The sequence below is a fragment of the Maylandia zebra genome, linkage group LG3 (assembly GCF_041146795.1).
Source record: "Maylandia zebra isolate NMK-2024a linkage group LG3, Mzebra_GT3a, whole genome shotgun sequence".
Lineage (NCBI taxonomy): Eukaryota > Metazoa > Chordata > Actinopteri > Cichliformes > Cichlidae > Maylandia > Maylandia zebra.
This window is the reverse complement of record NC_135169.1, coordinates 29,689,619-29,703,751: the sequence shown is the minus strand read 5'-3', so window position 1 is coordinate 29,703,751 and position 14,133 is coordinate 29,689,619. Positions and strand designations below refer to the sequence as shown.

The 14,133-nt window shown below is 38.0% G+C and overlaps 1 protein-coding gene across 2 annotated transcripts; it reads left to right on the top strand.

Annotated features, from left to right (window-relative positions):
* The first annotated feature begins 829 nt into the window (after positions 1-829).
* Positions 830-12,992, top strand: si:cabz01007807.1 (uncharacterized). Of its 2 annotated transcripts, none has more exons than XM_023153879.3 (30): positions 830-980; positions 1,149-1,220; positions 1,861-1,926; positions 2,467-2,508; positions 2,955-3,011; positions 3,117-4,262; positions 4,411-4,530; positions 4,629-4,718; positions 4,857-4,919; positions 5,452-5,511; positions 5,625-5,660; positions 5,759-5,815; positions 5,910-5,960; positions 6,041-6,109; positions 6,456-6,521; positions 6,606-6,710; positions 6,842-6,901; positions 7,004-7,069; positions 7,183-7,236; positions 7,340-7,393; positions 8,584-8,646; positions 8,847-8,957; positions 9,048-9,146; positions 9,245-9,304; positions 9,389-9,457; positions 10,213-10,281; positions 10,397-10,436; positions 10,538-10,592; positions 11,215-11,560; positions 11,733-12,992. In XM_023153879.3, exons 1-30 carry the CDS (start codon positions 963-965, stop codon positions 12,135-12,137), a joined length of 3,669 nt encoding a protein of 1,222 aa, XP_023009647.3. In that variant the 5' UTR covers positions 830-962; the 3' UTR covers positions 12,138-12,992. The 2 variants fall into 2 exon arrangements, with proteins under 2 accessions (XP_023009647.3, XP_014266150.3); XM_014410664.3 differs by having other exon boundaries at positions 6,603-6,710.
* Positions 12,993-14,133: the final 1,141 nt, after the last annotated feature.

Below are 14,133 nucleotides of genomic sequence, written 5' to 3'. Positions count from 1 at the left end.
CAAAGGAGGCAAATCTTAATAATCTCCCTGAGTGGCCACATACTGCTATTCTTTGACATGACCAAAGCCCTGGAGTAACAAGGGGCTCTGGACATGAGGATGGCTTTTGTTCATATGGGTTCACTACTTATATAACAGTTCAACTGAAGAAGAAGATATGATGTATTTCCTGTTATGCATTTCCAAATCTGAACAATAAATTGTTATTCAGTCAGTCTGCGTCTGCTTTCATGCCATTTGTTACACATTAGAGAGCTTTGTTGTTTTCAAAGTAGGTGTCATAAATAACAATACACCGTCACGTCCGCCTGGTTAAGCTGGGAGAGGATAACCGGTCGGTTCGCACTTCAGCTAAAAAAACATCAAGCAGAAAAGCAGCTACGACAAGCTGGCCGAACAGGTAAGAGACCGGAAATTTACCTTCAAAGTAATTGTGAAAAAACGGCTCTTAATTTAAACAAATTCAGAAGCATAATTTTTAGCTGTGGTTGCTCAACCTTGACATGAAAGAGCGATCAAAGGACAATAACAACGGGAAATTAAACAGGTGCTATCAAGTTGTTATTATCGTTATTATTATTATTATTATTATTATTATTATTATTATTATTGCATTCTTGACTTTTTAAATGGCCGTGACAAAATTAAAGCATTAAAATATAATGTGTAGAGGTCTAAGGCACTCTTAAGCCGTGAATTTTGGTGTTATTTGGGCTTCAAGTGGACGGAACAAGAATCGCATGTGCAGAAAATCCTCTTATTTTGAAAATCCTCAGACCGGCCGACCTGTCACAGGTGAGTGAGACTCAGAGCTAATTATAAACGCCACTCCAGTAGGTCCAGAGGAGCTGCTGCGTTTAAATGTAACAGAAAGTTGATTGTGTAAAGGATAACTCACACAGGTGGGGAAACACATACCGGTTCACCTTCAACATCAAAAAAATTAACCAGTTTTGCTCATCATGAGGGAAGATGCGGCTGTGAGTATTAAAGAATTTCAAGTAAATAGCGAGTAATCAGTGTGAGACTGTTGCAAGCTAATTAGAATGTGCAGGCTGACGCTTTGCGGAGGTTTAACACTTTCCATTGTCAGAAACTGCAGCTTCATTGTTGGTAATCAGTTACTTTGATTTGTTTGAATATTGTAGGAAAATATCGAGGGAGGGGACGAACACGGAGAGGCGACAACATCAGAAGCTGCATCTGGAGAGAGACGACGTGTGAGTACTTAAAAGTGCACTACTCAATGAACCACTCAAAAGATATTACAGTTTTCACATTATGTCCTCAGACTGGTAAGCACTCTCTCTTCATGGTTTCATGTGTCATCGCCAGTTTCCCTGTACTGCTGCTGGCATGTTGTGCTGTTTTTGTTCAGGCAAACGAACTAGATTGACATACCCAGAATATCAAGATGCCTCCTGTCATGCGTGCCTTTTGCACAGCAAAGCTAATTTTGTGCGATCACTGCTGTTGGACTCTTCTCAATCACAAACATACATTGATTCATTTAATTTCTAAACACGAGATTCTACAGGAGGAGTAGGCTTACCGGATTTCATTTTAAAGTAGATGTTGCGTAACTTCTTTATGTCATGCAACAGTCTAGTCTAAATGTAAAGCTGCTTTTAAGCCTCTACATACTGTATGTACTGTGAATTAAAAGTAAAAGAAGAACCTTCTGCAGGAATACATCCTTAAGTCTCAGAAAGTTACATGTAGCTATTTTGTTTAGATAATCATTATCATTTTAACTGCAATCTGAAAATATTCCATTGATACCAAACTATCACTGGTATTGTACTTGCTGGCTCACAACAAAGAAAAGTGGACCATAATCCATGCATGTTATCTTTACAGAGTATTGCGGAACTGCAGAATATGCTGAAAAGAGTTCCCCAGAGTCCTTTCCATAATCGGTACAAGGTGAGCAGACACACAAATGCACGCTCTTGCTTTCTATCTACAATCCATACTTTCTTTGGAGGAAGAAGCGAGGGGGGTGTCAGAATTTCAGGTTGTCTAAAAATTTTGACGTAACAACTAAAGTTCGGTGTGTGTTTTTTTTTTTTTTTTTTTTTTTTTTTTTTTTTTTTTTTTTTTTGTTATATTCTCCAAAGTTTAAATGAGAAAGTTACAATTTGTGACAACCTGAAATTCTGACTAATGAATGGAAAAAAAACCCCCCAAAAAACACAGAGGGTAGAAAGCAGTTTTTCACTTACACAGAACTGCAGGTTGTGTAAAATTTGCCTCTGTCATACTTGTGAGTTATGGTTTAAACGGCACCAAAATACGAGTTAGTGTTTAATGGACAGGTGTGGAAGTGCATGTCACATGCCTGGAAAAGTGTATTTACTGATTAGCATTTCAGGCAACAAACACATGATACGTCCTGATAATGTCATTATGTAAACACTTCACTCCAGAAATCTCTTTTTAGTGTCAGTGACTTTTTGCCCACAGGGTGGTGAGTGGTCAGATGTGACTGACAACGTTGAACCACAGGTGAGTTTGTGAGATTGTGTTAATTCAAACTCATCTTTGTGTTTTTAGAAGACCTCCTCTTCTGTCTGTGTCACAGGTTAAAGCTGCACCCTTTGTCTAATCACGCTGTTGTCAAGAGATCTTGTCTGACTGGACTTTTCTATTAATAAAGTGCCTTGTCAGCATGTTGTAGCGTTTAATCTTAGACTGTCATTAAAAGAAGCATTTCTTAGCGATGCTTTCCAAATGACTTTGCGAGAGGAACGATTCTGGTGTGTGGCCATTGAAATATTAAGAAAAGATCAATTGTGGGCGATACTGAAGCAACTAAAGTTAAACTTGGCATAAATACTACCCTGCCACCATGAAACAATCTGTGTAATTGTTTGAGGAACATTTCCTGTTAAGCCCTGAGATGTTTTTGCATGACATGACTAAAATCACTTCCTTTTCTCTCCTTTTAAAAGACGAATGGAGTCAATGGGAGTTCTTCCAGGATGAACCCTTTCTATGCATATTACTTGGTATGTACATTACACTGATTTCATGCTTTTAAACCCAGATGACAACATCACGTTTTTGTTTTAGTTTTTTGTTTTTTAAAGAATAATCTTGTGCCCCACTATCAGGAAAACAAAGGTGACATAACAGAGGACAAAAGAAAGAAAACTTCGGAGAGCGTCGACTGTGATTCCCTTTTTGTGTCTCCACCTGACTTTCAGAGCGATCTTCCCTCTGAAAATAGGACTGAGGAAAATGGAGGCATGTTTCCTGAACCCAAGAACAACCTGTTCAAAAGCCAAAATGACAACAATGACCAAGACCTCTTCCACAGATCAGCACCAAGTCATAATGCAACTGTTAATGGTTTTCATGATGTGACCCTGAACTCTCCAAACTTATTTAAAGCAACTCCGGCTCAGGGGCAGAACCTCTCTAAGAGTTTTCCAACCAGAAGCTCTGACCTCTTTAAAGGCGAAGAGGACTATCTTTTCCAGGCTGATAAAAAGGAAGATTTGTTCGAAACTGCATGGGCTAAGAAGGCGGACCCTTTTGATAAAGCTGCCAGTACATTTGTAGACCCATTCACATCTCCTTTAAATAAGGAGGATGATTTGTTCCAGACTCCAAAATCTACTGTGGCAAATCCATTTTATACTGCCACTGAGAAGGCGGATGATCTGTTTCAGTCACCACAGCCATTTTACACAGCCCCAACCAAAGAAACTGATTTATTTCAGGCAGATTCAACAAAGAAAGACAAACAAGATACTAAAGAGAAGGAACTTGTTGGCTTGTCTTTTAAAGAAGACTTGAGTGCGTTTTCCACTTCATCGACGAATTCAGTTGATCCATTCGCAAGCCCGATCACAAAGGATTTATTCCAAGATGTCTCCAGTTTGGGTGACCCATTTGGTTCCACTCCCTTTACAAAATATGACCCTTTCCAGGATGTTTCTAGTGGGACCCCAGACATTTTTCAGCGACTTCCATCACAGAGAAGGGCCTCCAAAAATATTGCCTCAGATTCCTCATACTCTTCTCTTAACAGTCCTTCAGAATTGAAATTGGATGTGCCAGACGCATCATCTTCACATGTATTTAAAAAATCAAAAGCTCCGCCACCAGTTCCACCAAAGCCTTTCCAAAAGCCACAAGAGATTACCTTGACAACTCCTCGGGGAACCAAGCATGACATTCTTCAGCCGACCCCCATCATTCAGGCCGGGGATCTGTCTGACTCGCCCAGCCAATCTCCAAGTAGAATGAGCAACGTATGTAACAACCATCATTCATTATCTGTACATTCAAGTGTGCTGTGATGAAGTTCCCTTTGTGCAGTAGGTTGTATATCAGCAGCAAAGTTTAACTCTGATTTGTACGACATGCGCCTGATAGCTTCTTTTATAATCAATTTCGCAGATGCAGTCTTTTAAACGTCCGCCGAAGCCGCTTCCTCGAACTCGACATCGAAGGCCAGAACGGCCACCACAGCCAGAAAAGCCACTAAAACCAGAAATGGCACCACAGCTGGAATCCCCTGTAGGCTAAAAACTAAGTTTCCTCTTGTTGAGCTGACAAATATGCTGGATTTGCTTTGCTTTTAACTGCCTTCTTTGTCTCCTCGCTGCTGTGTTTAGAGTGAACCTGAACCAAGCGTACCGAAGGTCTCTCCCAAACCATCCTTCAAAAATCTAAAACCGATTACTCGCCGTAAACAAAAAACTCCGGTACGCCATGGGGTTCAAATTTCAAATTTATGTGGCTAATTGGTTTGCACAGAAGAGATTAAAACAGTAGTTTGTTTTTATGATGCTCTGAATAGGATATATTATTTTTATAAATATTTATTTATTATAATTGTGCAGGAAATGAAACCAGTGGAGCCTGAGAACTATGTTGTCTTTGAAGACATCCTGTTTATTGGGCAGGTAAGTTTCATTAATCAAATATGAGACTTTGATCACAAATTTTCCAGAGATAGCGATAAAGATGAGGACTTTCTACAGAAAGACCGAGGCGACACCGTTTATGAGATCCTATGGAAATGTTGGATGGAATGAACATTAAGACACTTTTACTACTGGATAATGTCAGTTGGCTTAATATGCATTCCATATAAAGCTACAAGACCAGTGAAGCCAAATTTTACCTTTATGACTACCAATCAATCCCATTCAAGGCAGTTTGTCTATTGGAAAATGTTATTATCGAATGATGAACTGATGCTGTATATTGACCTGATGGTAAAGAGAGACCATCTGAAATGGAAGCCAAACCTCACTGGGTGCAGGAATGTACTCTGTTTAGGGTGGATATGCATACTAAAACTAAATGGCACCACCACTGCGTCACATAAGCTCTTATGCTGTTGTTGCACAAACACATATTGTAACATGAATTATTACAAGAGGGTGGGCAGCTGGCAATATAAAGATCTGTTTTATTAACATCTTAAAACAGGAAAGGTGTGTGGAAGACTGGCCTGATGACAGTCCTCAGCTAGACCCAAACTTCAAACCTGTAAGAACACATTTCTTAAAATTGACCTTGGAGAACATCATGAACTCATGTCTAATCAAAATTATGCTAAAAACATTCAAGCTACTAAACCTGTGATATTTTTTTTCCCCTAGTCAGGAACACTGAGACTGCGAAGGGAGTCGCTGAAGGTCAGCCACCGTTCGTTATTTGACTAGCTTTTATTTATTTATTTATTTTTTTAATCGTTATTTTAAACCAAAAAGTATTTTCAAAATATTTTCTTTAGGCAATGGCCGATTCTGATGGAGGAAGTAGTGAAGATGGGAGTCACAGCAAGAGCAAGGTATCATCGATCTCATTTTATTCATTGTTACACATTCCCGGCTGTTTTACATCCTATGTCTTGCATGTAGCTTCACCTCCAGTATTTCTTATAGAAAAAGAACAAGGCATTCAGAATGTCCCACTTGTCCAGGAGAGGGTCAAAGGTACGCTACGAAAAACCGTTTCTCTGCTTCTTTCTGTGTGACTGTTTGTCATTTTAATGCCAAGGATTCTCACTTTTTAGAGCAAATCTCCCGATGTCATAAATAATGGGAAGAGCAACACGCTGCCCCTCACGAGTAAAGCGTCCAAGGTAACACTAGATTGTCCAAATTCTCTGTGGTTGTGCAATATTAAAGGATAAAACTGGGGAAAAAATGGGAAAACATTATTCTTGGAAGAACAAATAAAATGATCAATGCTTTGAGAAATGGTTCAAGTGGGAAACATTCCTGTGTCTCGGGTGATCTGTGCCTTTCAAATGCTAGGCGAATCTGTAAACCACTACACTCCCAATAGTTTAACTATAAAACTTTAAGGAAATTCTAAAGTAATAAATATTAATAAAACCTGGGCATGACATTTCGCTTCACCATAAAGTTGGTCATAATTAGATTCCTAGCGAGCACACTAATATAAGTGTCGTTCTTTTTTTTTAGGAACAGTTTTCAGAGCTGCAAATGTCTGCAGGAGAGTTTGAAGATAACAAGGAGATGGACTACAAAGTATAGATTATGCTCCTCCCTCTTCTAACATTTCAGTAGAATTCATAACTTTGTTCATTAACAATATGTTTTTATTACCAGAAGAAAAGTGTGAAGCCAAAGGTTGGTCACCTGTTTAGGAGACCATCTGCCAATTCCCCTGTGCTGGAGGAAAAGGACTTGAATGGACATTCACTTTATGCATCAAAGGTAGGTTGTGTGAATGAGTAGTTGGTATGGATACATTAATTTCCCCCAATCTTTGTGTAAATGCTTTGAGTTGCTGCCATGTGATTGGGGCCTGATATTTGCATTAACAATGGATAATGTGCATTTTACAGGGGGCAGCTTTGGAGCAAAGTAGTGGTGAAGAGGAGGAAGAAGGGGAAACTCATGGAGAGGTTGATGCTCTGAAATTTGTTTGCTTTTGTTATGCTTATGATAAATAACAGAGTCTGCAGACTGCCGTGCATTTTAAGAAATATGGTCTTTTCTCTCTCCAGAAAACCAAAAAGTTATTGAAAGTAAAGTTTGTGCCACGCAGAGGATTCGTCATTGCTCCAGTTAAGGTATTACACACACAGAGCACTATTTAAATTTCAGCTTTTACTGCTTTGTAAGTAAAAATCATGTAATTTGCAAAAAAACAGTTTAAAAATGTTTTAAACCATTTTCTCTTCAGACAAATGATGATTCAAAGGGAGCTCATGGTTATACACCTCATAAAGGCTCAAAGGTAGGAGTGTGTAAACTAGGACTTTGCATGTGAAGTTGCTCAAATGTGGTATTTGTGGTATGAAGGCATATCACATTCTTGAAACTGTTGTTTTTCCATGTAGGAGAAATCACATGACGGAGCTTTTGGTGCACATGGCTACACACCTGATAAGAAGGTAACAGTCAGATTTGGCTTGCATAAACCTGTCTTCTATAACTCGGTGTCCTGTTTATAACCAGTTTGCTCACCCTTTAAAAAGGGCGAAGCAACAGAGTTAGCATGGTTTTGTTTTTAAGCACTTTTTATAGTCGAATGAAAATAAGTAAATGGGTACATCAAAAAGATGTATTCTTGACTAACCTAATTGTCATTATTTATAATATGTTTAGTTTTTGTAATGAATTACTATTATTGATTACATTCCATATTAATTGCTATTTAGAAACCTTGTAGTTTGAAATGGCATTTGATGTAATGAAGCCTTGTAATCACTCTGCCCACCAATATTGTCATATTGTGACATTAACATCAGAACTGATAAATGAAATTATCACATGGATGGGAAATTCAAACTGCAAGCTTACCAGGAGTTGTACCAATGAAAGGGAAATATTTTCTTATATCTTACGATAATACATAGATTCTGTTTGCCTGCAATTAAGAGTTGCGCAATAAAATTTGACACATATTTTGGCTCCTTGAAAATTATCTATAATGTGACAATTATCTTATCACATTATGTCTTCATGTTGCCAAGCAACCACCTACCTACCAACGGGCTTAACCCGTATTCTTTATAGCATTGTATGATATTATTTCACAATGCTAAGATGTTGTTTATAGCCACAAAATTAGGACGATGCCTCCTATGACACGTGTTGTTGCCTAGCAACCACCTGACAATGGACTAAAATCACAGACCAAATAATACTGCGCCATGAGCATGTACTAGTGTTATTGAATGCATGAGTTAAATGTGACTCAATGAACCCACCTTAAATCTTAATAGGACAAGTTTGCTTTGTTTTGATTGGCCGTCGTTCATTTCATACTTTACAGATGATTGTGTCCTCGAAAGTTTAAAAAGATTATTGGATTATGCAAACTCAAGTTATTGGTTTCCTCTGAAGGGGAAAAATACGGCTTCTGTATCGCCTTTAGTAGCTTTTTGTATGCTTTGTGAATGATTTGTCCTCAGCAGGATTTAGTTACAGCTTTAAGGGTGAATTCATAACAGATTGAATATTCAGGAATTTTATTATAATATTTTTGCTCTGAGTAATACTATCTGGATTCAGGATGGGGAGTAATGAGTTTTTGATTTCTGATTTTCATAAAGTTTCTTCTTTTCTTAATCTGATAAAGACCAGCTGGTGTGCAGAGGAGCTAGAAAATGAAGAGCTAAATGAAATGGAGGACTGCAAACCGGTATTTTAGATTTTTTTAATTTTTTTTTTTAATTTAAAATTTCTCAAATTTGTGTTTTGTAACATTACCATTAAAATCTTTGAAACAAGGTATTTATTTTTTTTGCTGAGTGACTTGTAAATTGATTCTGATCTATTTGTGCTGTTAAATACATCGTTGTGCCGTCACCATGACAAATAAAATAGTTTTTTCCCTGCTAGAAAAAAGCAAAACCTAAACCTCCCCTTCCTGTGCCACGAAAAGCTAAGACAGCCAATGGACAGAGTGAACTAATCGGATTCAGCTACCACACACCCCGGCATGCATCAAGTGTATGTTTATCTTACAATCATTAGCATAACACACTATTGCTAACACTTATTGAGCTTTGGGTTTCATTTATTTACTTCCTGCTTCTGCAGAATGTGTTTGCTGAGGACTACACGACAGACAGAGATTTCACGAGTCCCGGAGAGATGTATGATGAAGATAAACAGGATGAAGTGGACTTCTACAAACCGGTACTCATTTCACTTTGATTTACTTCTACTGCTTTCTTTTGCCATCATGTAATATATGACTGAAAAATACTTGTTTTTTTTTTCTCCCCTGCCAACAGAAAAAGGCCTCAAAACTTCAAAAGTCGCCCAAAAAAGTCCCCAAAAAACTGAAACATAAGGTTTGCTAAACTTTGCAGGAGTTTTTCTTATTGCTGTCTGGTCTTCAGGTACAAGACCGCATCATTACTCTGTCTGTTTCATAGAACAAAGCCACACATGCAGAGAGTGAAGATCCACCAGGAGCTGGTGACTACCTATCAGAGGCTGCTAGGGTGAGTTCACAACTTTTAACATGAAAAAAACCTAAATGTTACAAAAGTACTTTGACTTATACAGCAATGAATAGTCTGTCCATAATCCTTATCTAATCACACCAGTATTGATGTCCTAATAAGAAGCATTTACTTCCTCTCAGGTTATTCTGGAATGTGATACACATTCTTGACTTGGCTTTGAGTTTGATAACAACTTCAGGCTCAGTTAAAACATTTTCCATCGAATCATCTTCATGGAGAATTTTACCTTTAAATAATCTTTAAATTAAGAATGCTGTCATGATAAACTTGGAACACATATCAGTGCTGGGTACAGCATTGTTACCAGTTTTACTATTTTACACTAATAACTCTGTTCTAAACCTGATTTAGTAAATGAAGAGTGTGTTGCTGTGACAGAACCAAAGCCTAAAACAGGATCAAACAAACTGTTCTGAGTGATTTCCTTTCCTTAAGAACATTTTGTCGTTATTTATACATGGCAAACTTTCGTTTCTCAGTCGTCGGCTGCTTTTTGACAATGAAATGTTTTGTTCCCCACTGCTGCCTTCGTTCTGTTTCTCTCTGAACCACATTCCTTTGACATGCGGCCAGACTGGTTTAGTTGCATAGTCTGACACACCAACTACAACTTGATATGTGCAAGGGCTCAGCTTGTTTTGATAAGTCATGTATGAATGTGTGCTGCAGAGACTTGTTGACTCAATCACTGGTTTGTTTTTGGTCACGTCCACCCCTCCTTTCCAATTTAGGCAGAGTGGCGGGCTGCTCAGATGGATGAGCAGGCTTTGGCAGCTAATGAGAATGAAGATGAGGATGGGGTCAGTCTTTGGGGTTTTTTTCTGTTCTTTTTTTTTTTAAACACTGCAGATACTCTATTTTAAACAGGCTTGTTTACTGATCTTTCAAGTAAACTGTCACACTTCATTTTCACAGGACACTGATAGTTTGATGGAGTGGTGGAACACAGTGGAGCGTGAGTCACAATCAGACTTGTTCACATTGAAATAAAGGAAGCTAACACCTTGACATATCTTCAAAGCTTAAATAACACCTCTTGCTTGTTTTGCATTACAGAATGGGACGAGGTGGCATCAGACGATGAGGAGATAGTCATGAAAGATGAATCAAAGTACGTGCAGTAATTTGCAGCTTGATACCAGAAGTTAATGTTGTGGTAATCTGTCATTCAGTAAATAAGTACGAACCCCTCCTTTTTAAAAAAAATTTTTTTCCAGGCAAATGGGAAATGGGTGCAGTGCTTATTTTTTTTTTTTTTTGTTTTTTTTAAATGTTCAAAAACGTGTGGAAATACAGTAGATAAGGTGAACTAGTTTGTAATGTGATTGAAAGTTAATTATCAGGTATTGGCCACCTTTATTCTTTATAATAGACTGAACTCTCTTAATGAAGCTTTCTTATAAAAGTGCTTCTTTGCCCCGTTGGCTGCCTTCTGCTCTGTTCCCTGACATTTTGATCCCATTGATGTCATTTTGATTTTAAGGTCACATTACATGCCATGTGTTGTGAATCATTTTGGTGGTGCAAAATTATGCCTGGAAAAAATAGCATTGCCTGTCAAATCTATGATATTGGTTCACTTACATTCTGGCTAAACTGGAAGCCAGGAAAATTGGCCTCTTCAGGCCAGGTCAGCAGACAAGCTGATGGGATCCCAGATGTTATTTTATCAAGAACCCGATTTTTAACTCGCTGCTTCCAATTCTCTGCTTTGGCTCTCGATTACTTCCCAGGTCGTTCACCATATTGGCAGACAAGGTTCATCGAGGCCTGCGTGTATTCAACAAGGTCTTCACAGAGCGAGCCGAGGTCCTTTGGCAGGACATCATCAAGCTCCACGCCATTGCTGACGACATCAACGAGTTCCACCAGAAAGCCAAGATTGCTGGGATCACTGGTGGCACCACCACAGCTGTGGGCGGTGTGACAGCTATTGCTGGTTTAGCTCTGGCACCCTTCACTTTTGGCGCCTCTCTGGTAATTACAGCTATAGGTGTGGGTGTGGCGACAGCTGGAGGAATAACTTCGGCCTCTGCAGCCATCTCGGACAATGTTAACAACATGCAGGACCAGAAGAAGGTAAGCTGTAGTTTTATAAAGCGCAGTGCTGTAGATTACTTGGAAACTTCTCAGAGCAGTGTTTTTACTTTTCATTTGAGGATTTAATGCAACTTTTTTGTAAAAGTTAAAACTGAATATCACGTCTCATCTCATGCTTGAACCTGCCTTTTTCTTTTCTGACTCTCTTTAGGTTGAGATAGTGCTGCAAGAGTATGAGACTCACCTGCTGGACATCAACAAAATCCTCCACTTTGTCAATGAGGGCTTGTACAAACTGCGAGGCCATCCGTTTCTCAGGTCTGGAACCCAGCATTACTCAGAGGACTGGGAGATCCGCAGGGCCGTCCAAATAATAAGCTTGGTCGACTCCCCCGTGATGCGAGCGACGGAAATGACTGACGGAGCGGTGGCCGCAGTGCAAGGACTCTTTGAAGGCATGGATAAGTTCTTCACCAAGGACTCCAGGGAGCTGAAGAAAAGCTGCAAGAAGGAGATGGTAGCTAGACTAAAAGAAGTTGCAGCCGTGCTCAATGACACAATAGTGGAACTTAACACCTTCAGAGAGGAGCTTCAGGAGGCCACTGGAAGTATTTGAGCAACTCCAGCACATTGCTACTCATTTATAAAAGATTATCAACACCCTCTCCTGTCTCACTGATCGAACTGTTGATTCATTTTGCACCTGCCTTTAAATATGAAGTTTCAGATTGGTTTATTCTATTCGAGGTACTTTGAGTAAATTACAACTGTGCTGCAAGGAGTGCAACACATGTGACGCTTGTAATGGTCACTTTGGCTGCAGACAGTACAATGCAGTTTCATGATTGACATTCCTGTCACACGTATTAAAATGTTTGCAGTGGAAGTATTAGTAGTATTGTGTTTGGTAAATTTTACTCTCGCAACTATTTTTTTTCTTTTTTAATTATCTGTAAGAAAAACTTTAGAAGAGCTGAACTCATTTTAGATGTTTAAAGAGAAAATGTGACAGTGCTTCATATTCACAATCAAATGTTTGGGTAATTGTAATTTATTGAATATGTTAATTTATTTTTAATATATCATTGTACTGTTCTCCTACAAACAAGCCTAAAGTTTATGAAGAGAAATAACCCATTTGCATGCGCATTATGTTGTTTTTTTTTTTTTTTTTTTTTTTTTTTTTTTTTTTTTTTTAAATTATATTACATGGCATGGATTTGAGATGTTCTGTGCTGCTAGATATATTACAGATTACTATAGATTTTACTTTGTTACTTTAACATTTTCCTTTTCTGATGAGAACCCTTCTTTTATTTTTGGTAATCTGAATGAGTCTCTATATTAACTGCTATATTGAACCTAACTATGAATCAAGGAAGGCTTTAGTTTGTGAATCTTCCTGCATTAGTTTTAACCTGAGTAAGATGTGTTTGTCAAGACAGTGAAATAAAGAAATATGCTCCTGTAACACTGAAGCTTTGTCCTGTTTGGCAGATTCCTGCACTTCTGGTTGCATAAACTGAAAAGGGGTGATTGTATTGTACTGTAGACTACGCACAAATAAACTGTTATTTGTGTACTAGTTCAACAGCTAAATAATCATAAAATGTAATTATATGTAATGTAACTAGGTCTTTAAAGTAAATATTTACTTCTATAATTTGACTTGGCAAACCTAACATAAATAGACATGAAATTAGCATTAGAGCTCAGTAAGTGTATATATTATGGTAGAATTAAAGACTGGGCCCACAGTTTGACGCTAGTTTCTTCATTTTGTGTTTTGGCTGTCAAAAGCAAGTTGTTGTAAATCTATGGAAAATGTGCTTTAATTGCGTTAAAAATGAAGTCGTGAATAGAAATACCAAAACAAATTAAAAATCAAAGAAATGAACAGGCTGTTATGTTAGTAAATAGGTTTGTAGGGTAGAGATGTGTATTAGTGAGAAGCTAGAATAAAAGGTTTGTTTGTAACATTGTAACTGTGAGTATTTACTGTCATAATTAAAATGCTAGAATCAATAGTTTGGGTTACAGAACTGTGATTCCAAAAAAAAAAAAAAAAAGACAGTGGAGGCACTCATTTTTCACCTCATATAATCTATCCAATATCCTAAGACTCTCCTTCACAGGACAGCTAGTTTATTCCATCTTGTCTAGGTGACTGCTAATGCACACACTGAGTCATGTCTTTGTCCAAAAAATGAAAAATCAAAAAAGCATTAAAAGATTCTGCTGTTAAGAAATATCATTTAAAAGAAAGGTGAGAAGAGCACACCTTACAGGTTAAGAATGTTTTAGCCATTAGCAGCTAACAATAAGGCAACTTTAAGCTGTGAAAATCATGATTCTTAATATTTCTTAATTTCTTTAAAAAAACAACAACCACAGAGAGTAAAATATCAGAAAGTCCCTATCCAACTGATGTGAAACAAAGGTGAGTTCATATCCTGGAAACTAAAAGCAATCATTTGTATTGACAATTTCAGCTGAAAGCTTCGCAACACTGACATCAAGTGGCATTAGACACACTAAACCAGTGTGCCATTGGGTAGGTAAGGTATTTTAGAATAGAATAGAATAGAATTCAACTTTATTGTCATTGCACA

Coding starts and splice junctions, on each gene's coding strand:
- si:cabz01007807.1 (XM_014410664.3), top strand. Junction 1,927..2,466: donor CTTTCCATAATCGGTACAAG/GTGAGCAGACAC, acceptor TTTTGCCCACAG/GGTGGTGAGTGGTCAGATGT. Junction 5,961..6,040: donor TGTCCAGGAGAGGGTCAAAG/GTACGCTACGAA, acceptor CTCACTTTTTAG/AGCAAATCTCCCGATGTCAT.